The 25,592-nt window shown below is 41.3% G+C and overlaps 2 protein-coding genes across 7 annotated transcripts in view; one reads left to right on the top strand and one right to left on the bottom strand.

Moving 5' to 3' along the window:
• Positions 1-453: 453 nt before the first annotated feature.
• Positions 454-9,352, top strand: tspan12 (tetraspanin 12). Its single transcript, XM_070929002.1, has 7 exons — positions 454-964; positions 1,646-1,728; positions 2,461-2,596; positions 4,218-4,283; positions 5,328-5,435; positions 5,570-5,713; positions 7,478-9,352. The coding sequence occupies exons 1-7, from the start codon at positions 899-901 to the stop codon at positions 7,802-7,804; spliced, it is 930 nt and encodes a 309-aa protein (XP_070785103.1). The 5' UTR covers positions 454-898; the 3' UTR covers positions 7,805-9,352.
• A 6,021-nt stretch (positions 9,353-15,373) lies between these two features.
• kcnd2 (potassium voltage-gated channel, Shal-related subfamily, member 2) overlaps positions 15,374-25,592 on the bottom strand; it is a 51,923-nt gene continuing 41,704 nt past the window's right edge. The window contains exons 2-7 of one of the 6 annotated variants that reach the window (XM_070928776.1): positions 22,588-22,750; positions 21,349-21,444; positions 19,333-19,335; positions 18,410-18,505; positions 17,719-17,960; positions 15,374-16,541 (exon numbers count right to left, since the gene is read on the bottom strand). In XM_070928776.1, coding sequence (XP_070784877.1) covers positions 16,364-16,541; positions 17,719-17,960; positions 18,410-18,505; positions 19,333-19,335; positions 21,349-21,444; positions 22,588-22,750 — 778 coding nt within the window. In that variant the 3' untranslated portion in view covers positions 15,374-16,363. Of the gene's footprint in view, positions 16,551-17,715; positions 17,961-18,409; positions 18,506-19,332; positions 19,336-21,317; positions 21,445-22,587; positions 22,751-25,592 lie in introns of all 6 variants that reach the window. The other 5 variants (XM_070928773.1, XM_070928775.1, XM_070928771.1 and 2 more) reach the window with 5 other exon arrangements.

Consider the following 25,592-nt stretch of genomic DNA (forward strand, 5'->3'; position numbering starts at 1 on the left):
CCTGTGTCTCTGCAGCTTCATCCTCTTCAACACAACAACACTCTCAGCCTGTTGGCCCGCTGACCCCGCGGCTCTGCGGCTGGAGGCGGACACATTCCTCTGTCCTCCCCCAGGACTCACTGACTACCGGGGGAGGGAGGGGGGCAGGGAGGCTGCTGCTGCTGCTGCTGCACGTATTTAATTAGTGAGGAAGAAGAAGAAGCGGCAGGACGGAACGAGACAGCGCACCGCCCCTCTCCAGACTGCTCCGGGCTCCGGCTACAACCTCGGCCAACACTTCGGACTTCGACAGTTTGGAGTTCTAACGCAGCAGAAGGAAAGTTTACGCGTTTAAGTCAGATTCCGGAGCCTGTTGGAGAGGATTTAACGCAGACTGGCGGATCTTAGTATAGTTTTTCTTTTTGTTTTTCAGCTTTGGAGTTTCGGGTTGAACTTTTTGGATCACATAAAACCAGTAGCCTAGTGCAAATGCGTGAATCCGCGTAGAAACGTGTTTTTAAACCGATCCGCGCGGTGCGTTTTTCTGGCGGTGTCCGGCTAAGTGAGTGATGATTGATTTGGAAATGTCAGCGCCGCCGCTGCGCGCAGCTCAGCACACTCCATCATCCCGGCGGGACTGAGGGAAAGTAAGAAACCACCTGTTGTGAAAGTTTCCTGGAGCTTCTCACGGATAAACCCGAGCTGCTAAAACAAGTCTCCGGACAGAGCCGAGTGAGAGACGCGCAGAGAGCCGAATGCGGATTTTACGCACTGAGCAGACGCAGTCTGAGAAGAGGCTCCTCTCTAATGAGTGATAATCTCCAGAAGTCTCTCCGGGCTCCGTGTTGTGTGTTTGCAGTGAGAATGTTGCCATGGTGCCCCGGGCTCAGATGAGCAGGACGCCGGAGCTCCGGTCGGGATGGCTCGGGAGGACGCGGTGAGGTGTCTGCGTTGTCTGCTGTATGCGCTCAACCTGCTGTTCTGGGTGAGAGGAGACACTAATGACAACACACTGGTTATTAACTCTGTCAGCGGCTACAGCTCATTCCGATGGGGTTATCGATCACTAATCGACCATAATCAGGGGAAGAGCACAACATTAATGACATTAAGTCTAAAGTATATGCGAGTTGATAACATGTGGAACACCAGTTCACATGTGAAATATCTCTGCAAATGTGCATTCACATGTTTATCACACGTGGAAACCATTTCACATGTCATGTTTAGCTACATGTGAACATGTGAAGCAGCATTTCGTCAGACAGACATGGTGATCTGTATCTGTACCGTAACCCCAGCTGTCTGATGAATGTATGAATCTAAATGTATTGAAATATTTATAGTATATTGAAGTATAAAGCAGCCTCATAATGGTACTCAAATACAGTAGTTGAGTAAATGTACTCAGTTACTTTCTGATTTATTATCTTGAGAAAATGTAAAATCCAGATGTGATGATGAGATTACAGTTTGTCACGTTGAGATAATAAACTCATTCCCACCCCCCACCCTCCCCACTCTGAAACATGTTTCCAGTGAAAGTTAAAGTTTGCAGTGAAAGTAGGCCACCGCCTGTCTGAGAACATGTTTCACATTCTGAGATGTTATTTGTAGGCAGCAGAAACTGATCCATGTGTGTGTGTGTGTGTGTGTGTGTGTCCAGCTGATGTCAGCATGTGTGCTGGGAGTGGCAGCGTGGATCAGAGACCCCCTGAACACCGTCCTGACCCTGACAGCCCACACCAGGTGAGTCTCACACAGACAGACAGAGTAAGGTAACACAGTCAGACCTGATCCTGATGAGGCCTGATGGATGTGGAGCTTCAAGGTCTCAGTCTGCTTCACATGAACCAGGTCGTCTGCATCCTGGTTCAGTCTCTCCTGAAGAGCTCCATAGTGTTTCACTCAGCTATTCACATGAAAAGGGACAGAAAACAGGTGAGAGAGAAGTTCAAACCCCGCCTACTTCCTCACCTCCGCACACACAGTGGTGTCTGCAGCTCTGACTGTCCAACAACTCCAACTGTCTTCGAGTCTCAGTAGCGTTTAAGTTGCAGTGTGTTTAAATCATCTTATTATATTATATTATATATTATATACTTATCATATTATTGATTGATTATGAGATGACAGAACAATCCAGGTGTATCTGTGCAGGCTCTGAGTTTACGTTTCCTAAAGTGTCCGAGAAGGCTGGTCGTAAGTAGGTTTCCTCCCTTCAGTGGTGGGGCCTCTGAGCTTCATACAAACTACTGTCGATCGCCTGCTGCATGTTGGTCATCATGTTATAATCACAGAAAGCTTTGTATTAGCTAGATTCAACTAACGTCAGCTAGCTTTGTTTTAGCCACCAATGTAATAACCATAGACTGCATATAAAGATGGCCGACGCGTCTCCACTTCCTCCCACTGTACAAAAATGAAGCCAAACTCTCCCGGATACGGTCAGTCTGGAATTTTGTCTGTGTGTGTCTTCAGGTTGGAGGAAGCAGCCGTCCTCACATATTCTCCAGCTGTTCATCCCGTCATCATCACTGTGTGCTGCTTCCTCATCATCGTGGCCATGGTGGGATACTGTGGCACGCTCAAATGTAACCTGCTGCTGCTGTCCTGGGTACGTCAGCATCTGGATCACGTTTTATAGGTGGAATTTGATCATATGCAACATACACAAATGATGCTCTCACTCGGTTGCGGTTACATAAGTGGGTAAATTTGAGATATACTCGTTTGTGGATGAATTTATGTTTTGTAAAATAAAAACACAATGTACGTTTAAATTTGATGCATGTAAATCTGCGCTATTCATATAATGCAAATGTTTCATGACAATTTGAACAGAAGGTGTTGAGATGAACCGAAGTGTTGCAAAAACATCCTTTGTCATTCCTTTCCAAACATGTTAATCACACTGTAGTGTCTCGGAGTGGCAGTTTGATTGACATCTATCATAAATGAGGAGAAATCAGTAAACACAGGTTTGACTGTAACCAGGTGACTGCAGCAGGTAGACATGAAATCAGAAACACAGCAGCTGCAGGATGAAGCACGTCCACCTCATTACATCAAGTCAAAGTCAGATCCAAACAGAGGTCAGTCTGTCTCAACGGGGTCCGGTCTGTGATCCAGATCACCCGTCTGCTGTCACCTGAGTGAGCGGGGCCAGGTGTCAGGTGTCTCTATTGTCCCTCAGAGCAGATAAGATTGTCCCTTCAGTCTGTCTCTGAAAGATGAGACGTTGGGACCCAGAGAGCAGCTTCAGTCTACAGAATGGACTCCCGGAGGGGATGATGGGAAACCAACAGAGACAGGAAGTTCACACACCCTAACTGGGACATCTGGGAGACCACATCACAACAGAAACAACCTCTCCACCTCATCCTGTCCACAGACTGCTTTTAAAACCATGAGGCTGTTTCTGGCTGACGGTTATAGTGTGTGCTAGTGTGTTATGTTACAGTGTGTGTGTTAGTGTGTGTTACAGTGTGTGTTAGTGTGTTACAGTGTGTGTTAGTGTGTGTTACAGTGTGTGTTAGTGTGTTACAGTGTGTTAGTGTGTTACAGTGTGCGTTAGTGTGTTACAGTGTGTGTTAGTGTGTGTTACAGTGTGCGTTAGTGTGTTACAGTGTGCGTTAGTGTGTTACAGTGTGTGTTAGTGTGTTGCAGTGTGTATTACAGTGTGTGTGTTGGATGAGGAGTTGTGGAGGTCAAAAGTTCATCCTCCCACTAACCTGACAGACAGCAGAAGGAGAGTGTGTATGGTGAGATTATACTGTGTGTGTGTGTGTGTGTGTGTGTGTGTGTGTGTGTGGTTGAAGTGTGTGAGCTGTAAATGCAGTTGAGCACTAACAGAGCAGAAAGCAACAGTCTGCTGATATTTACACCCTGAGGACACACACATCCATCTTCACTGTACTGTGTGTGTGTGTGTGTGTTTGTGTGTGTGTGTAGATGCAGTCTGCAGTTTTTATACTTTAGTAGAGAACATTTGACAGGAGAATATGAATACAGTGTATACTATATACTACATTACGTCTCATACGTAATAATGTAAAGTGAGGTTAATTTGGCCTCATGTGCTCAAACTTAATATAATTTAACCGAGAAAAACAAAGCAAATCACATGTGAAGTAACAAAACGTAACTGAACTTAGTTCACAAAGACGAGTTTGAGTGTTTGTGAATCCACATTAATAAGAACAGCTGAGCAAAGTCTGTGTTCTCCTCTGTTCCAGTATTTCAGCAGCCTGTTGGTGATCTTCTGTGTGGAGTTGGCGAGCGCTGTTTGGAGCTACGACGAGGTGAGGAAACGAAACGCTGTGTTTGTCTTTAGAACTGAAGCCTACAGAGAACCCAAACATTTAAATATTGTATTCACGAGATGATTTGTACAATCTGGGTCAAATTATCGCAGCATCACAGCAGCTTTTTCTTTCTCACAATGTCGTGACTTTTTCCTGCTAAATAACTTTATTTTGTAATGAAAGACGTTGTAGTTTTTCACTTCCATAAAGTATGTGGATATTTTGTGGATATTATTTGAATATTATGTGAATGATTTGCAAACATTTATTTATATGTGGATGTCTCAAACCGACCAATCAGAGAGGAGGTAGTGAGCAGCTGCAGATATATTCAGCTGCTGATAGAAACTGAAGTTACAAACACGTCTCTCTTCTAAGAATAACCAGAAATGTCAGACACGAGTGGCTTGCTGCTGCTCTCAGATCAGATCCTGTTTCCGCATTCACGACTACACACACAACTACACACACACAACCACTACACACAACTACACACACAACTACTGCACACACAACTACACACACACACACAACTACACACAAGAAGAAGAAGCTGTTACAGTCAACAGATGAAGTCTTCACAGAAGACTACACAGCAGCTGTGTGTGTTTTTACCTGCAGGCTGACATCACTATCTCACCTGTGCTCGCCTGCCTGCAGGGGGTTGTGGGTGTTGTAGTCAGTGTGAATGGCTTCTTATCAGAAGAGAGCTGACACAGCTGGCTGATGATTATCAGGACACAGCAGAGGGAGGTTGGTGTGACACAGAGGTCACCTGTTGACAGGTAGTGACTCTGAGAACTCCAGGACAGGAGGTTTAAAACCTGATGTTTTACTTAAAGACACAATGCGTAGACATGTGTTCCTGTGATTATACGGAACAGAAATGTCAAGAGTTACGAGAGTAGGGGAGTTACGTTTGACATCACACAGAGCAAACACGTTACTTATTATAGTTTCAGTAGGACAGCTAACTTTAACTTTTTGAAGTTTCCCTCCACAACTCAGTGTGTGTGTGTGTGTGTGTGTGTGTGTGTTCAGCCCTCAGTGCAGCGCTCTGATATGATCAGTCTCAAGTCTCGGATGCCAAACTACGGCCTGCAGCGTTACCAGTGGCTCACACACACCTGGAACAGCTTCCAGACAGAGGTCAGAGGTCACGCACGCACGCACACGCGCGCACACACACACACACACACACACACACACACACACACACACACACACACCGTGGTCATGTGACCTGTGTGCTGACAGGCGTGTGTGTGTTTACCTGTGGACAGTTTAAATGCTGCGGGGTGATCTACTTCACTGATTGGCTGGAGATGACAGAGATGGAGTGGCCACCTGACTCCTGCTGCTCCAATCAGTATCCAGGATGTGCTCGCCACGCCCACTACCACGACCTCAGTGACCTCCACCAAGAGGTGAGACACCGCCACCTCTCATTGGACGAGCTGTTCATCTTCTGTGATGATCCACCTGCTGATATGTGGAAACAAAAACCCAAATAGTTTTCCTTTGACTTGAGGAGGAAATGTTGATGTAATGGCTGTGAAGAAGGAAACTGATTTAAAATATATATATAACATAGTGAGACTCCTCCTCTTCGTCTTCTCTTCGTCATCATCTTTCATGTCTGGCAGTGTAGAAGCTAGTTAAAAGAGTCTGCAGCTTCAGCAGACACTCATCAAACACTTGAAACATCTTTATGTATCTTCATCTGTATGATGATCCAAAGCAAAGTCAGCCGGAGCTGGATTCATGAGGCCTGTCCTCATATTGATAGGAAAATTAGAAATTTCTCAGTTTGATTAGTAGCGCACTAATTAAAAGCTGGTTCTACTTTTCCAATAATTTCTGCAAATTAATCCTTTCTAGGAAAATGAGGGTAAAATATGGACCCATAGAATAAAGCAATATTTTTTAAAGGGTCCCTTAAATTTGGTGGCAAAAGAATTGTGAAGATATTTACTGAGTGGGACGGTTTACAGTGTAAAAGTATTTTATATAACACTAACAGAAAACATAACACGTAGTTAATATAACTGGAAATTAAAGTATTAGTACCAACTATTAACAAAAACAAATATTGAAATACTACAGAGAAAAAATGGAAATCTAATACATTAAAATTAAGCCTATAAAAAAAAATGTAAATTTGCAGATAAAAGCAGGTCAAATAATGGCCTACTATTTTTTTTCTATCGCTGTGAAGCAATGAAACTCAATGTTTCCTGCAAATGTTTCACAATAAAAGCAGACCAGGAAAAGAAGGGATTATGCCCTTTGAGCAGCTTGAAGGCTTTTAATGTGAAACATCTGTGCAGGAAATTGATTGAGGGAAGCTTAATAGTGAACGACAGAATGGCAAAGTAGAAGTGACTTTAATTTATTAGTGTAGTTTGTAGTATGTGAACTAAATTAAGTTTCGATCATTTTTTCATGTTTTAAAAGCTTTTTCCAGCTCGTATTTATGTCACACGGTGAACTCAAAAACACAGACAGACAGACATAGACTTAGACTTTATTAATCCCACAGCGGGGAAATTTACAAGTCACAGCAGCAAAGACAGAAAGGTGCAGAAACACGCAGCAGACAGCACTGTGTCAATAAAAAACCAGAAGTATTTAAAAAAAAACAATATACATATAATAAATACAGATATAAAAATTATGGGGAACAAAAATAGATATATACACAGGGAATATAAATATGTACAAATGTGCAGATTTATGTACAGAATTATGCAGTGCTGTTAAACAGTCTTATAGCAGTAGGAATAAACGACAGGTATACAGGTAATGAAATGTATTATCTAATGTTACTTCTTTCATTCAATGTTTTAAAGACGGCCTGTTGACAAAGTAAATGTACTTAACTTTAATAAAAACTATATCGAGTCCATCATTGCTAACGTTAGCTAACTGTGAATGTCATCGTCAACATTTCTGGTTTCACAGTAAAGGCCTACCACTGCCTTCACATTAAAAGGCTTTTATTCTGCAGCACACTGAGGAAGTGAAATTAGCTCACTGCAGAAAATGAACGGAAAGAACAGAAAATATTATGTAACATATTTAATGTGACATGGTCACATAAGACCATTTATCTGCCAACAGCTGTTACTGAGAGGCCGACATGAACACTCATTTTTTATCTTCTTGCTACATGAATGCTTGTGTTTCAGGGCTGTGGTCCAAAGATCTACAGTTTTATTCGAGGGACGAAGCAGCTGCAGGTGTTGCGTTTCCTGGGCGTGTCCATCGGCGTGGCTCAGATCCTGGCCATGGCGCTCACCCTCACGCTGCTCTGGGCGCTTTATTACGGACGAAAGTCAGAACTGGACTCCACAACACCACTGCCGGATGACTCCACCCCCATCACGGTGACACACGGACCCTCAGCTGAAGCTTCAAAGTCAGGCTGCAACCGCACACATAAAAGCTGCACTATAATGACCCCCGCTGCCACCAAACCAAGTGAACTCCAGTTTGAGATGGAGCGTCTGTCGTAGCAGATGGATTCAAACTGCAGCCTGAATTATTATTATTCATCATTTCTGTCAGTAATTATACATTTTCTCAAGTTAATATCTGAGATCTGAGTTGACGACCCTCAACAGATCTTCATGGGTCCACTCAGTTCATAGTCACAAAGACCCGACCTGGGGCTCCTCCTTGCACCAGAAAACTGGGTGTTCTTCCTAAAATGGAGACCCAAACGTGTTGAGGAACTAACCCGACTGAACCCAACTGGTGCTGCCAAATTTTAGACCCAAAGTAAAAGGTTAGCTTCATTTCGTCCGCTGCTGACTGTTAGCTTCAAGACAGGTTAGCTTCCAACCTGTCCGATCGTCTTTCAGTGACGTCACCGCGATCACAGATATTAACTTGTGATATTAAAATGTGATGTTTACTGATAGAAATGAAGGACCGGAGTTGTGAGGTTGCTGCAGATTTGAAGACAACTCATCAGGAACTCTGTGATGATGAAAGATTGTTAACAAATAACATCCTGAACTGAACTGAGGTCATTCTGCAGAAACATGGTGGATTCTGGTACTTTTTTTGGTACTTGGTGGTTTTCATGAGAACATGAACTGAAGCACTAATGGAAACAACCGCTGTTTGAGAAAGGAGCAACTTTCTTCTCTTCAGGTTTCTCACCACTAAACAGACATCTTGACATCGACTATTTAAAAGATTTTTTCAGCCACACTGTGTAAGAACAAAATGGAGTAGTTGGAGTCAGTCGCTGAGGCGTGTCAGGACCCACTGGAAGATAAGCAGAGTGTTATATTGTATTTGAGAAAATGTGCATGGTGTTGAATATTTAATGATATTTGTCCTACAGTTATTGGAGCGTTTGATCATTTTCTCACTGGAATAAAAACTAAAGATTAAAGCAGGATCACACTGATCTGTCTTCAGAACAAACTGTGGACGTTTGATTTGAGTTACCAGACTCTCTGCAGACGAGCCGGGCGGGGTAACTGGATGAGGCTGTTTATTTGAGTAAACATAAAACATAAAAAACATAAACATAAAAACCTTTTTACATCAACCCCCATTTCAAATAAAACAACTTGTAATGAATTTGGAGCTTTACAACTTTTCTCAAACTGCGTTATTTGTCTGCTCAGTTTTGTCCAACAGCTGTATCCAGACAGCGAACCTTTGAGCTGAGATTATTTTGTCACATAGCAGGTGTACAGGTGTGTTGAAGTGTAATTACCTGAGTCCAGCAGAGGTGGTGATGTCAACAAGAACGCTGCTGTCCTGATTACAAATTGTTCTCCTGTTCGACTCCCAGAGAGTCCAACCTAAACATGCGAGAACGACAAGTTTAAGGCCTGTTAGGTTTTCAAGGATTTATTAATCTGGTTTTGAAGGGAGGTAGGAAGCAGGTTTTAGGGTTTCAGTTCTGCCATGCATTGTACCTGGATTATTTCTTACAAAACGATGATCTTTTTGAAAAAGATCACAATGAATGAAAAAAATATCCAGTGGTTCCATACCTGGAGAAACCCCCCAGGAGGTAAATCTGAGGGCTCAGGACATGATTAAAGAGACAAAAAACCTGTGAAGCGTGCTTATTTAACTCTAATTTTTGCTTTTTTCTTATACTGGATAATTTCTTCTCTTCAGCCCTCTAAAAGTCCCTCAAATATGTAAAATACATATTTCTATAACTCCTTCAAGTGAGACTGTGAAAGAAAAATGACTGCTCATAACCCATGACCACACTGAGGAAATAACTTGATGACAAGTCACAGGTAGTCTTTACTTAATTCCAAAAAGGTTGGAAGCCACTAGTGTAATCTATAAATACAAATATGTTCATATTGATGAAACTGTTCCAGTACTAGCAGTCTGTACTTCTACATAGTATCGGTGGAAAGGTGGCTGTTTAAGATAAGTGAGAAAATTCATGAAGACAGACGGGACAGATGAAGCGGTCGAGGAGGTCGCCGTCTGTCCATCCCAACTGCTGATGAAAACACTGGATTCAGTCTTAAACACCAAACATCTCACCTCAAACACATTCCTCAAGTCGCACTGCAGCTGTTGGAGAAAGTGGAGAATATAACACACACACACACACACACTCGGAGGGTGTCAGCTGTTCAGTGTGAAAAGCTCTTAACATCCAGCATGTATGAAATTCTACCTCCACAACCTCTGTACAGTGTATAAATAGTTCATGTACTCTCAGCGGCCAATGGACACTGCTGCTGCTGGAGATAAAGTCTGTCGTCACACTTTACACGTCTGTTTTTATACACCTTATCGCATCTTAACATATAACATCGTATCTTATCATAATGTACTGTATGTTATCGTAACACATCACATCATCAGACCGGGACCGTTATTATCGCAATGTGCCATAACTTATTAGAATACATCACATTACGTTGTCTTATGTGTTCGGAACACATCTTGTTGTAATGTAACGCATCTTATTGTAATATATCACATCGTATCTCATCTTTTGTAAAGTACTATATATTATTTAAATATAACACATCGTATCATATCTTAGCTTTTGTAAAGTACTGTATGTTATCACAACATATCACATCGGATCGAATATGATCGTATCATATCTTTATACCTTATCTTATGATAACATACCACAGTGTATTCTATCAGTTCTTATCTTACTCTAACACTTACTATATTATTGTACTGCAACGTTAAATATTGCATTTTATTGTAAGATACTGTATCTCGTCATAACATCACATTGTATCATGTCCGAATTTATCTTACTGTAACATATCATATCGTATCGGTTATGTTATCGTGATGTAATCGTAATCAATCTTTTCATCTCACTCTCGAAAAGAAAGAGTATTTCCCAAAAATGTGGTATGATTTGTATTTTATAAATGTACAGCTCCTGGCCAAACTGTTAGCTGGACGAATTAGCATCTTTCATTCCGACTGATAAAAAACACGCTACTGTAAACTGAGTACAACGCCAACGTGAAATTAACAGAGAGAAACATTTCCCTTAAATCTTTGTGTTTTGGGAATTTCGACCATCTGTGCTGAATGAAAAGAGATACCCAGATTTGTTTTTGTGTTTTAATAGGACAATGTTTTATTCTATTTACAGACACTGCACCGGACTAAAACTATGGAAGCTTCTCCTTTTTTATATTATCCTCAATAATTCATATTTTATCAATATAACACAAGCTGTAACAAATCAAAAGTAATAATTATCATAATCATCCTCAGACTTTCTTCAATTTACAAGTAAATAATTTTAACACTTCCACCGTCCGACATGACGACTGGTCCAAATGCATGCATGTTGGGGACGGGACCGGGGACGCTTTAGAAAAATATCATGTGGAACGCCAACTGAACGTCAGACACTACAACTGCTTATGGAAATGATTGAAAATATAAGATGATTTACAACATCATAAAGAACAATTACAGCACATCTGCACTAGCAACAGTAATAATAATAATAATAATAATAATAATCCTTATTTCTTTCAACAATATGATACTCAAAAATATGCTTCTATAATTATTCCCCCTTATCCCTAAATTCAAAGCATATGGTATCTTTACAAAACCAAAACAAGAGAATAAACAAAAAAGAAGTTTGGTGTTGCATATGTCACATTACAGCCAAGCAGTGATGGATGATGGGGGTTAATTTAGGGGCTGCTAGCAGGGTTGGACTGTGCACTTTCACTTCGTAATGCCAGGCAACTTTTGTCGCCTGAAATAATAACAAAGAAATCAATCTGCTTTTAATCAAGTTCAAGATTAAATTGCAGCATTACGAGAGGAGATATCAGCCATTAAAACCTTTTCGAATATGTTTGCATCAGTGCTGAACTGATTTCTGCCATCCACAGACGCTCGACACGATGGCCAAATGAGCCGAAATCCAGATCACATGAACGTGTCCGCTGTGCTCTTTTCTCCCAACAAACTTTAAATCCAAATGTGGCGTAGAAACATCCACCAGGTGAATCTGGGAAAAAAAATCCATGTCATCAAATCCACATAATCCACCCAGAAAATGAATTTACAGGTGTGGACGGATGGTAGTCACAGTATGTGTTTTAAGAAAAGGAGAATCGCCATCGTATCAAAATGGATTCAAACAATCAAGTTCATCTCTGTTCACCACTGGTGAAATGGTGCATTGAGACTGGTGTTTGACCAGTACAGGCAGATACTGATGTTTCTGAGAAAGGAGATCTTTAAATCTGACCATTTTCATACCAAAAAAGTAGGCTATTTAGTGTTTCCTCATTTGTCAGGAGACGACAAAACTCAAACGACTGAATATTTTCTTTCAGTAACGATATTTCAGTGTGAAACAAGTCCTAACTGCATTGAGATATAGTCAATGAATAATGTTTAATGTAACCTAGACATTTAGAAAACGTTTTAACCAAATTTAGGTCAAATTTAACCTGGATACACAGATGGCTTTTCACACGCACTTTTTGCACACAAATACTTATCTCGTGAACACGAGATGGATCGATGACCTTTTCAGCTACAGCACAAAACTGCATCTAAAATATTCACCAAAATATTAACAGACTTTGGTGTTGTCTTGGTAGTTATAGGACATAGAGGAGAAATATTAGCATACTGATTCTGACAGTTAAAGGAATAGTTAAACATTTTGGGAAATACTCATTCACTTTTTTTCTGAGTGGGATTTTTATGCTAGCCTAGCTTAGCATAATGACTGGAAGCTGGGGGAAACAGCTACCCTAAGTCTGTGTAAAGTTAAAAAATATAATACCAGTACAGTTCACCAATTAACACGGATCTCATTTGTTTAGTCTGCATACAAACCGAATTTGTAAAAATAATATATGGTTTTAGAGAAAGTCATTTGCTGGAAACATTTGTTGACAAACAAGCGCTAAGCTAGGCTAACCACGTCCAGCTCTGAACATCTCACTCTTAGAAAGAAAAATAACGTTTCTTCCCAAATTGAAGAACTATTCACTTAACTGTCAGAATCAGTAAGGTCAAATTTTGTGTAGCTCATATTTAGTGAAAGCTGCTACATTACTGTAATACTCAAAGTTGTTTTGTCATTGTTTTAATCATAAGGCTACATTTAAAAGTGGAATTATATTTAGTGACGACAAAATTGAGCCTGTTGAAGCTCTCAGTCTCTCCTTTAGCTGCTGAGCTAATACTGCATTAGCTAGTGTTAGCTAATGTAAAAATTCACAGACTAATGGGACAAGCTGAATGTACAGCGAACCTAATTAAAGTGATAAAAACATTGATTTAATGTGATTAAAAGTATAACTGAATTCAGACTATTATTTACCATTTGCTAGCTATATTTGTTGCTCAGTATGATCAGTACTCGATTGCTATCCAGCTACAATGGACGGGGCTGGAAAATGACGTGCACAGGTAGCTAATGCTATAATATATATAAATGTAATTCACTGACCAACAGACTCATCACTCTGTTGGTCTTTTTGAACAACAGTCCTTGCATTGTCTAACTTTTAAAATATTAAAACAATGCAGTGTCATTGCTCTCTTAAAAAGCCAACTGTTTATTTTGTAGTTTGGCTAACTCACAGAATAAAAGTTGATACAGCTTATAAGATCTAAAACTAAGAAGCCGCTAACAGCAAGGATGGATGCTTTGTTTTATGGGGAGAATTGGGTGTAGGGACGTTGACTTTAGTACATGTTTTTGATGTTTTAAAGGGGTTATTGTTGCAATAACAGTAGTTCTAATAGTTATTCATATTTAAATACAGTACAGTCTCAGTAATGTAAATCTTCCCGAAAGATCCTCGAATCTCCCTGAAATAAGTTCTGTCAACTTGTGGTATCATAAAAAAGTCTCTGCCTGACGCAGTGCTTTAACCCCGGTTAAAGAACACTGAGAAGAAAAAAAAGGGCAATATGTGCGTTAAATAAATCTGCAAGCAAGACAACAAAGATAAATGCTCCGGTGCAAAGACAAACGTTTTTCTTATCACAAATTGACATCGTTTTTTTCATGATGGCGGTTCAGATGTGTTCATGTTCCTGTACAGCAGAGAGGAAGGCAGTCAGCTCTGACAGAAAGGTCAGGTATAAAATGAATACATACAGAGTCAGGACCAGATCCCGGACTGCTTGTATGGATGAAAACTGCTGAAATTGGCAGCACACGTTCAGTGAGATCTGCATGCAGAGGAACATTCGACACACATGGAAACACTGATCCATGCACTCAAACACACAAACAGATACTGAACATGCTCAAAGGGTTTCCTCGTCTTCTCCTTTTACGTCAGAGCTGCAAATACAAAACCTTCTCCACCAAATCAGTGATTTAAAGGAAAAGCTTCTCATTTTGAGAACATTTGTTAGCCATTTTACACAGCCCTGGTCCAGAACTCATATCACAACATATCATCTTCTTGTGACCTCCTCTTACTCTGTGATTTGGTCACATGTCCAGTGCTGCCAGGATTCAATTACAAAGGTCAAATAAAAATGAGTAAGTAAATAGATCAATACAAATAAATGCATAAATAACAAACTAATTAAAATAAGTAAATTAATAAACAACAATAAGAAATAGTAAAATTATATAATGAAGTAATAAATACAAATAATAAATTGAATTTAAAAATACTAATAATAAAGCAAAATAAAATAAAACGAAGTCAAATAAAAAATACAATAAAACATACAAAATTGTCCCCCCAATCCTACACCCTGTAAAACATGTTTTAAAATTGCATATTTCATTAAATTATTAAATTTGCTGTTTAGCTTTCGCTGACTTAAACATAATCAAATAGTCCAATTTAAAATTAATTAAAATATGAAGTAAATGAAGACACACTGGTTATCTTTATATGTATTTTAAAACACTGAGCACATGACCTCAGTCGTAGCTGTTCATTGTGTTGCAGAAACAGCCGAAACCTTGGATTTAGTTATTAGTTTCACCCCAAGTAAACATCTTAAGACTCTTTAAGACTGTAGATCGTGCAACCTGCTGCTGATTAAAGATAAGAAAGTAATTGATTTTCCCCTGAAGGTTTGCATAGTACACTATGTGACCGAGCCACAGAGTAATATACAAACTGCCCTGGGCACAGATGGGGTAGGTCTTGGATAACCATCTCTGAGTTCCCCTGGTCTCCGGAAAATTGATTACGGGATGAATGTTGAAAATACAAATTCACCGAAATAGAAGGCAATTTTCTTAGTGACTTTGCGGATAAAAAACACTGTCAGTCATGTATGATGTAACAAAAACATTTGTTTTTTGTTTCTGTCCACCCTCAAAATGTATCAGAGTTCATTAGGAAGACTGATAACCACAAGGTGAGTTCCTATTTTCAACAACCATCCCATAATGAATCTTTTGAGTGCCTGATCAACTGAAATTTCAATGACAAGCTGTCCATGACCGTGACTCCGAATCAGAGCTGATATACCCAGGAAAATGACAAGATGGGTAAACTGCTAGCCTAACTAAATGAAAGCTAATGTGAAGAGAAAAAAATACCTACCAACAAATTCAAAACTACCTTTACATGTTTCATCTTGTTTATTTCACACAAGTAGAAATAGAAAATGAGACATTGTGGTTTTAGGAGCAGTTACGTCTGGAAGACTGGTAGCCGAACACCTTCATTAAATAACAAATCCGAGGACATACCAAGGACTCTCCAACATTAAGCACAGGTCCTTTATGTAATGACATAATTGTGTCTTTTTCTTTATGGCTTAGCAGAGGTCATTTGTCATTACAGTACCAGATACTTTTCTTTAATGCTAACTATTTGTAAAGTTTAAGGCAAAGTCATGAATCAAGTTAGCTTTAAGGTCCAGAGATTTACTTCTAGGTTTTAATCTCCAGCTCCAGCCAACTAAACCCAGCTGACTCTTGATTGGATTAGTGCCTAGCTTCTTAGCTAACACGATACCTGTAAATCAGACAGACTTGGAGTTGTTGGAAGGTGAGTTTTTTCTCTTTTGATGGAGCTAGGCTAGCAGTTTCCCCCTCCTTCCAATCTTTGAGCTAAGCTATCCTAAATACATCTGAAACTCTTCTATTTTCTCATCTAACTCTGGTAAGACGGTTAACAGTGTAGTTCCCAAAATGTCAGACATTTCCTTTAAACTGCATTCAAGATTAAGAAATCTATGTTAGCATAAGCTTTCTTCGTGTTTGACGACATCAAATTTAAAGACATATAGGACTGGAAAAATAGCAATGGTGACGATTTAAATTTCTCAGATAGAGATGAGTCATCAGCCAAATTGCTACCATTTTCTCTTTTCAGATCTTTTGACTGCTGGAATATAAATCCTTCCTAGAAGAAAAAGAAAAAAATTGCAGTCTAAGGCGGGGTTAGCTGAATGACATTTTCCACAATGAGAGCTTTGCTAACCCGTCCCTTCTATTGTGGACTCATGATCCAAACACCCGCCCTCGAAGTCTGTTGTGGTGCAGGGCCATCAACCCCCGACCCCTGATCCCCGTCATCCTCCGGCTGGGAGGGTTGTGTTTCTGTGCTGGAGGGGGAGTGTATTATCTAGAGTGCGGACACCCGGACGATGTTGGCCTGGGAGTAGTTGGTGTTGCTGGCTGAGTCGTTGCCTTCGGGCGTAGTGCCGGGCGGCGTGGGCATGCTGATAACGGCGGCGGTGATGTACGACTGGTCACAGTTCAAAGGAACCGTCTCCTCAAATTTGGCGTTCAGACTGGATCGACTGGAACGACTACAGAGAGAGAGGAGACACATGGCACAATGAAGGAACTTAAAAGCTCAGGAACAGAGAAATCAAGCATTAGAGGTGTGAAGTAGAGGTCTTCAGGTAGGACTGAACCCCCTGAAACTGATGGACATGAACTAAACCAGGACCTGAGAACAGTTTTGTACACTTAGTGTCCACGAGTTAAGATGAGCCTTTGAAAATTGTCCTGTTTCTCTGTGATTCAGTGAACACTTGGTAAAAAGGCCATGGACTAAAGAAGAACCGATGAGCACCAACAAGTGTCATCTACGATTATTTTACATCGTAAAAATTGGATTGGATGGATAATGCTTTTGGAGGATTCTGAAAACACAAGCAGCCCAAGCTGACCAATCACAGCTCTTTTTCTCCACCTGGTATCTCTGTAGGATGAGGAGCATGTCAGCTACGCAGTCACCTCTTTATACACAACTATAAATCCATATTTATTCTACATAATTCTTGAATGCATTGTGCAATTGCAGCCAAATTTACAGTCAGCGATCCTGCACAAGCTGCTGCTGTCTGGCAGGAGAGCAGTTTGAATAAATGAATATAAATGCACTGGATTCGTAAAGATAAGATACAGCAGAGGACATGTCGTGGTGGACTGCTTTAAAGAACATGAAAACATGTCCATGTTGTAACCAGGTGTGTGCCATGTGTCACCAGGTGCAAGCTCACTGGTTAGCAGCTACATGGCTGAATTATATTTACACAGAATCAATCAAACTGTATGTGCTAAAAATGTGTTATCTTGTAGAAAATGATGATGAAGAGGAAACCGGGGAGCAGAGCTCCAGCAGTGATGGTTACTGAAACTGTGAGTCAGACAGAAACAGAAGGACGCTGTAATAGAGACGAGTTGGTTTCCCAGCTGTCCATGTTTAGTAGAAAGTTCCCAGAGCTCCCAGACCTCCCACAGCTGGACATACTCTGGATTCCTGCTCACTGACTGTACATGGGAATACACTGTCACATGATCTCTGGGGCCATGTGTTTATATACAGAGTGTCTGTGAGTGTGTGGCTCGTACTGTTGCTGTGTCTAACTTAAACCACCTCAATAACCAACAGAAGAGCTCTTCCTCAGACTGTATGAATGTTCATGTTTCCCCTTGTTGACACAAAAACCTGTAGTTTGTGTATCCTACCTGTTGATGAGTGGTCTCTCTCTGATCTGGATGGTGCTCAGCTCCTGGACGCTGCCCTGCAGACCCACAGACATGTTGGAGTTGGGGACGTTGAAGGTCTTCCTCTTCCTGCGGGTGCAGCAGGAGGTGAAGCCGTGAGGTGAGGAAGAGGAGGAGACGGAGGAAGAGCGAGACACCTGCTTCACCAGAGTTACCTCCCTGCAGCTCGCCTCGTACGTCTTCTCATCCACAAACTCGTGGTTCTGAGACAGATAGAGAGGCAAGATGTTAGAGGAGGCTAGGGGAAGATGGTTAAAGGAGGAGCATTTAACACCTTATCGTGTTAAAGGCACTATGTGTAGGATTTGAAAGTATATACTGTATATACTCTCTCTCTATGTATGTACTTATGTAAGTTAATACGCCTGTAATTTAAATGAAAAAAAAAAATTATTCGGCCTTTAAAGAGAAACTTCACACTAAATCAATTTTAAGTAAATTTAATGTACGGTCACTTTAAACTGACAACCCAACCTGAGACAGAAGCTGTATTTGTTTATTTAAGATGCAGCTACAGACTGATTTATTGAGTAGCAATCACATGTAAATAAGTGAAACAAGCTGTTACCAATCGAAATTGAGATGGACGGCTGAAAACGGTGGCACCTGTGATGTTGCTTTGTGTGTCTTTGTGTGTGTTTTATGTTCTCACCGTGGTCTTCTCCAGACAGTGCAGAAGGTGATGATGATGCACCTCGAACTTGGGGTTGGCCTTACACACCAGCGCCTGTCCTGCTTCTTTGGATGCCTTCGGGGACACAAATCACATGACCATACAGTGAGCCTGCCATTGGACACGCCTCCAAACCACCCAGAACCACATCACAAAGAGCGGCATTCCCACTGCGACAAACATGGCCACGGCTAATGTTCTTACCACCTTCTTCTAACACTCTGTTGTAAGAATGTCCAGTCAGTCCAGTTTTTTTACCCACAATCCCCTCCTGGCTCAGAGTCAGTTAGAAAGTGACGGATCACTCAATGGTTCAAACTCAGGCCACCAATCGCAACTGTTCAGCAGCTTTATCACTGCTTCTGTACGTGTGTTTGTGTTTCTGCTTGTGTGTTTGTTTAGACTCAAGCCTCATTTGATCCAAGAGAGCCACCGTATTCATATTTCTCAGGGGTTCAGGCTGAATGTGATGCAGGTGGACGGACAGAGTGACTGCGATCATGGAGTAAGGAGCTCATGAACTGCCAAAGGAATAGTCTGCCATTTTAGGAAGTATGCTTACTACCTGTATTCCCCAGAATCAGAAACCTGAAAGTCAGTCATCAACCTCTCTTTGTGAACCCTACAGGAGGTCACAAACCTCACTTCTCTTAAGAACACTAAAATAAATCATGAACCTCACTCCTGGGCATCCTGAAGCACCCTAATGGAAATAATAAACGTTACTCCTGGGGGCCCTCCTAGGAACTCTAAAGGACGTAACACCTCACTCCTGGGAACACTAAAGAAAGAAATAAACCCTAACTTTAAAGGATGTCACAAACCTCACTCTCAGAGATCCTAAAGGAAGTCATGAACCTCAATCATGAGGACCATTTTAGGGGCTAAAATAAGTTGTGGACCTCCTGCCTGGGACACTACAGAAATGGATGCACTTTCCACTTGGGTACCCTAAAAGAAGTGACACACCTTAATCCACCTTAAGGACCCTAAAGGAAATCACAAACCCTCCTGGCAACCCCAAAGAAAGTAATGTATCTTACTATGGGCAAGGTGATGCATCTCACTCCTTGGGCCTCTACGGGCTTCCTACTGGCTTGCAGACAGAGGGTCACCAGGACTGAGCTCTGACTGCTAGCCTAGCTTAGCACTTAGCTTTGTCTAAATGTGTCCCAGACCTATCTTTTTTATTTATGTACTCTGTACCTATCTATACCCTTTCTTTTAAATCTTCTTATCTGACTCTGGATAAGGCATCAAACAAGCTATTTTCTACAAATGTCAGACTGTTCCTAAAAATATCAGCGTTTGTCGAGCACTGCTTCGTCCACCATCACCTCTGTGTTGCATTGACTCCGCCCCTGTCCATGCCACGTGTTTGGCTGATTGACATGAAGCTCAGCTGGATCTCATTCATCCACACGGTGATGGAACCCAAGACGTGTAGTGATGATGTCATGAGCAGCACAGTCCAGTCAGTTGGCAGGCAAGCCACATGGGACGGCCAATCAAAATGCACAAGTCCAAACAAAACACAGAAGAAGAAGGAGACAGAGAAGAAGAAAGGAGTTGAGATGGGCAGAGTGGTTTCCTGTTAGTGAGGTGCCCCACACCTGAGGACCAGGACGTGCACAGGTGAGCTACTGTGACGGACTAACGCATGGTGGGGCTGATAACGTGGTTCTGCTCTCCGTGTACAGTGTGAGAGCAAAGCTGAGAGAGAGATGTGTGCGGAGGATGGAGAGGTGCAAGAAGGAAAGAATGAAAGAAAATAAGAAGGAAACGAGGTATAAAAGTGAGTTAGTGCAGCAGCCACAGACAGACGGTGAAGTTAGGCAGAGACAGACAGACAGGCAGTTCAACAGTAACATTTCCTGTTGACCCACAATCAGTTTTAAAGCCTCATCAGCACAGTGAACTTCAGCCCCTAACCCTAACACAGTCAGCCGGTCTAAGGCCCTCGACACGTGACCAGGGACACTGAGCTGTGAACTGAAAGGTGTGGCGCAGAAGCAAAGTGAATAATACATTAATGTCACCAACCTGCGCCAGCAACGAGTCTTCCAAACTAAATTATAAAACATGCTGTGATTGCCTTTATAGAAACGCTGATCTGATCTGAATCGCAGTTACATATGATTCATATGAACGTTTTTCAAAGGTTTGTCACACAACAACAAAGTCCACGAGTACTTTAATCGATCTCACTAACATTCAGTACTGCAGCTGAGAGCAACTTTTATGTACAAGGTTCTGCGGGTCTAAATCAATGTCACAGTATTTCCTTATTTGTTCCTGACAGACAACAGTCATAATTCACATGACCACTAGAAGTTACTGTCAGCTCAACATTAACATTCGTCATTTTAGGAATTTCAACAAACAGCTGCTGCAGTTATTTATCTTGAGAGGACAGTCTCTGGTAGCAGAAAATCACAAACAACTTACAAGCTGTGAATTGTGCATTTCAGTTTTTAGAAGGAACTGATCAGGAAGGGTTTGATTGCATGAAACCAAAGGCAAATTACTGCCCCAAGGTAGCGCTGCTGGCATCATTTGGCATCTTTGCTCTTTACAGGAAAACAACAGCTCATGTAATGCAACTCTGCCGTCATGTGTTGCCTAACAGAGTAGCACAAGTGCTCAGAGTTCCAGAAAAACGGTTACTGCTGAACCAGATGGAAAAAGATAAATAGAGAGTGAGAAAGAAATCATATGATGAAAGAGAAACATCCCTGGATGAAGACAGAGAAAAGGCAGCATGAGGAGGAAATCAATCCCCCTCCGGTTCTCATCCAGCATCCAGCATGCAGCAGCCTGCAGCATGTTGAGTCACAGATCGACAACGAGAAAGAAAACATGAAAAGATAAAAAAAAACAGCAGCACTGCCCGACGACGACTGCATTTCTGTGGTTACCTCATCTAGGCCAATCAGCAGCTGGCTGTGTTTGTACTGCAAATAAGCGTTAACCCCTCTGCTCTTCACCACGCGAATTCTAGCAAGCCTGGTTTTCTGTTTGTGAACACATACACATTTATTAATCCCGACCCACTGTGTTCTCCATGTGTGTGAAAAACTGCATAGAGCAGCAAAGTCATTAAACAACTGCGGCGTGATGGTGTTCGTTTGGAGAACAGAGACACTGAGAAGCCTCAGGACTGATTTTAATCAAATTTATACACAAAGCTAAAGCCGTTATGGTGTAGTTATTTATTTATTTATTTTTTGTTTTCTTGTGATCTTGAAAGATTTATTTTGTGATTTTCACATAATGGAAGTCGTGTTCCTGAGACCACCTGACGGAAAACTTGGATATCAGATTAATTAATAGATAAATGAATGGGTTAAACAGAAAACCTCTGACATCCTGAAGAATGAATTTTCAAAATAATGTGTAAACAAGATGATGAATTGGCTAACAGGATGATGGTTTGAGTGCACAAGACAATAAATTGTGAGAAAAAGAAAATAAAGATAAATTGCAGGAACAAGATGATATCTTGATCTAATAAGAAAATAACTTCTGAGCAAATGTCCTTTAAAGTATAAATTAAGGGATGGCTTTCATGTTAACGCTTAAATAAATCCAGTAAATCTGGATCTGCAGTAATTATATGATAAAAATCTAAAAAACAGTTTTCGCGTATTTATGAAATCTGGGTATCATGGATCTTGTAATGATAAGATCTCTCTTGTCATCGGTGTGAGATACAGATATCACTGATGACATATTAAGTCAAGATCATGAGAAAACATAACTATTATTTGTTTTGGTGCATTAGTTTGAGCAGCAGTTGGACAGAGAAGTGACTCAGCTGGAACTTTCCAACATCATGTTTCTATTGGTCTCCCTGTGGGATCAACAACCAGAAAACTCATGTGTTGATGTTGGAGGAAGTGCAGCTCTGGACAGTTTCCTCTCTCTGTCTTCCTCTCTTTTCTCCTGTGGATTATGCAGAAGCTCAGATTTCTAAATTAAGCTCAGACGTTATGTGTGTTTGTGCCTCTTTTGTCTCCTTAAAATGAGATGAAGAGATCTGCTGCAGTAAACACAGCAAACCTTTCGCTGACTGCTGATGTTACGAACTGAACGTGAACTCTCAGCTGCGACGTGAGAGAAAGTTTGAGTTTCAACAAAGTGTTTGTGGTCGTCACCTTCTGTGCCCGTCTCTTCTCGGCTCTCTGGCTCTGGTGGTAGATTCGGCTGAAGTTGGAGACGATGACGGGAACCGGCAGGGCGATGACCAACACGCCGCTCAGAGAGCACACGGAGCCGAAGATCTTCCCCATGATGGTCTTTGGTACCATGTCGCCGTATCTGACCGAGGAGAGACGGCCAGAGGTTAGACTTCACTTCCGGTTTTAACTTTGAGAAAATTCAACATGTCACACAGCTCCTCCCCACTTCACCACACAGGAAATCACCCGAAATACTAGATACACAACAACACTACAATCATAATACATTACTGTAGCATGGTTACAGATGACCATAAATATTCTAAATATACTATAATGCATCTTCATCTTAACCAATCAACAGCTGGAAAGGTTGTTTCATCTCATCTTCTTCTTTGTTGGTAAATGTGACGCCTGCTGCACGTTGATAGAGATGAAACATCTTCATCTTCTCCTAATAGGAAACTTAGTTTAATGCTGAGATAATTTGTTCATTCATGGACGGATTGGTTGGCAGATAGTCTTATTTTATCTCTTATTTCAAGTTCATTTTTACACAAATAACGTCACTTAAATAACTAGATTTTATTATAGAAACATACCGTAGGTTTATTTATTAATTTTTATATCTTCATTTTTCTTGTTTCTTGGTTAATGTGGAAGTTTTCTTCCTCTGAGTTAATGACTATTTCATGTTATTTGGGGAAACAAACGATGAGGACTCTGCAGACAGTTTTGCAGATGAACTCTGCATACAGATGTATTTATGAATAATAAGGGTTCAGTTTGCTGCTGTTGACAGAAACTCGATGTTTAAACTAAATGCACGATTTACTTTTTTAGACAATCAGCAGAAAATGGAGCTGACGCAGCCTTTCTCCAGTGTTTTCTGAAAGAAGCTGCAGTTCAGTGAGCGTCCACATGGAGGAGCCAGAGCTCTGCAGTCTCTTCACTCTGGTCATAATGACTCCTTTTATTCCCTCCGTAAGTTCATTACTGTAAATACATTCAGGAAACTTCTGCAGAGGCACAAGTTCGTTTCAGAGAGAACGACGTTAAAATCAAAATGAATCCTCCACTTTAACAGCGTCTCTGGTGACTGCGTCTCCTCTCTGGCCTACTTTCCACACCTCCTCCTCCCCTCCTCCCCCTCCTCTTTAGAACAAGTTTCATTCATTATTATCACACTCAGGCTGATATTCTATCTGATGGTCATCCCTGCGTTTCCCAGCATGCTCAGCGTTCGGACAGAAGAGATTCTGTGGATTTCTGTCTCCGTCAGGTGAAATTAAAATCCAACAGAAAACTTTATTCACACAGCGAGACTGAACACACGCACTTTATATTACAGTTGGAAACGTTCATGCATTCATTGTTTGTTTTATATTCTGTCTGTCGTTTCTATCATTTTACAAGGTGGAAACAGTGCCTGCCACATGCTGTCGCGGCAGGTAAGAACACAGGGCTTAACAGAAGCCGAGGACGTTTCAGTGTGTGTCCATGTCTCCTGTCTCTTTGTGTCTCTGAGCGTCGTGTGAAGGTGAAGCTGAAGTTTGTGTCGGTGACTGATCACCTTGTCTCCTACGAACCTTCAAACTCTGAGTCACAGCGTCTCACAGACAGCCAATCAGAGGCGGCGACCTTGTCTCAGTGTGTGTGTCACAGTCAGGCATACAAAATTAGAAACACACACTCAGTGTACAAGTGTGTGTGTTGTTGTGTCAGAGTCATGTGACTGCGTCCTTCATCAAGGAGGATGTGTGTGTTTCTGTGTGCGTTGACTTTGCTCTGTGTTTACCTGCTCATTAACACACACACACACACACACACACACAATTGTGTTTATGCATTTATGAGGACCTTCTAATCAATAATTAACCCTAATTTAAAAGGAGAGTAACAGTGAAGTGCTGCTAGCGTCCACTAGAGGCTGCTGTGTTCATCACAGACACAACAGACAGTAAACTTGTCCTATTTATGTCCCGAGTGGACACAGTGCTGTAAACTCAAGCAAACGTATCTTTTCCTGTACGAGTGTAAGACGTACAGATCAGCAGTGTCCAGTCAGAGTAGACAGACATGATGTAGTTTACTAACTGTTAAGAAATTTAACAGTTTTGAAACAACCACATTGTTTCTGTAAATACACAGTTATCAGACAAGGCAGGTGAGGAGGGGTCACATGACACCACCTCAAACCAAAGACACAACAGTGACGAACAGATTAATATCTCAAGAATCTGTGAAGACGCAGCTGAAGAGATTATTGTAATTTTCCTTCTGCTGCAACACGGACGTCCAGATGAGCTCAGATTGTTGTTTTTGGTTTGTTTCGTCCGTCAGTCCATTTAAATGGCTCCAGTTGTTTCACTATTTTGTACGTGGTTTTGTTAATGTTAACTTCATCGTTACTTCACTATATGTAATAAAACAAATAAACAAACAATAAATGAATATTTTGAGACTAAACTTTCACTCATGAAAACTAGATTAACAGCTCCATCGTTTAGTCTCGCTGCTAGCGGGACAAACATGTCCTCAGTCCAAAGACGCCTCTGTCACCTTCCCTCAGTGTCTGTTGAGCGAACAGTGTCGAGCTGCGTCCCTGAAGCGCTTGGTTTGTTTGTTGCTGCTGCAGTTCGTCCGTCTGTCTGACCACCCAGAACATTTCTGCTCTCAAAGAGATGTCCGCCCTGAGGGGACAGGAGGGTCATTATATTTAATTTCAGTGGACGGAAAGAGCCGAAGGCTGAGGACAGATCTGGAGGTTAAACACAAACATACTTTTTGAATATGGAGGATGTGTTTATGGCTTGCTCAGTTTGTCCAGTTTTAATTTAGAGATGAATTTAGAGAGATGAAACATCCTCGATGATGATTGGACGAACAGTGATGGCCTTAATGACTGAGTCTGATCACTGAGGAGGCGTTCAATGACCTCCTCAGTTCGCGGCTGCAGACGAACAAACATTTAAGCATTG

This window comes from Enoplosus armatus, chromosome 22 (genome assembly GCF_043641665.1).
Source record: "Enoplosus armatus isolate fEnoArm2 chromosome 22, fEnoArm2.hap1, whole genome shotgun sequence".
NCBI lineage: Eukaryota > Metazoa > Chordata > Actinopteri > Centrarchiformes > Enoplosidae > Enoplosus > Enoplosus armatus.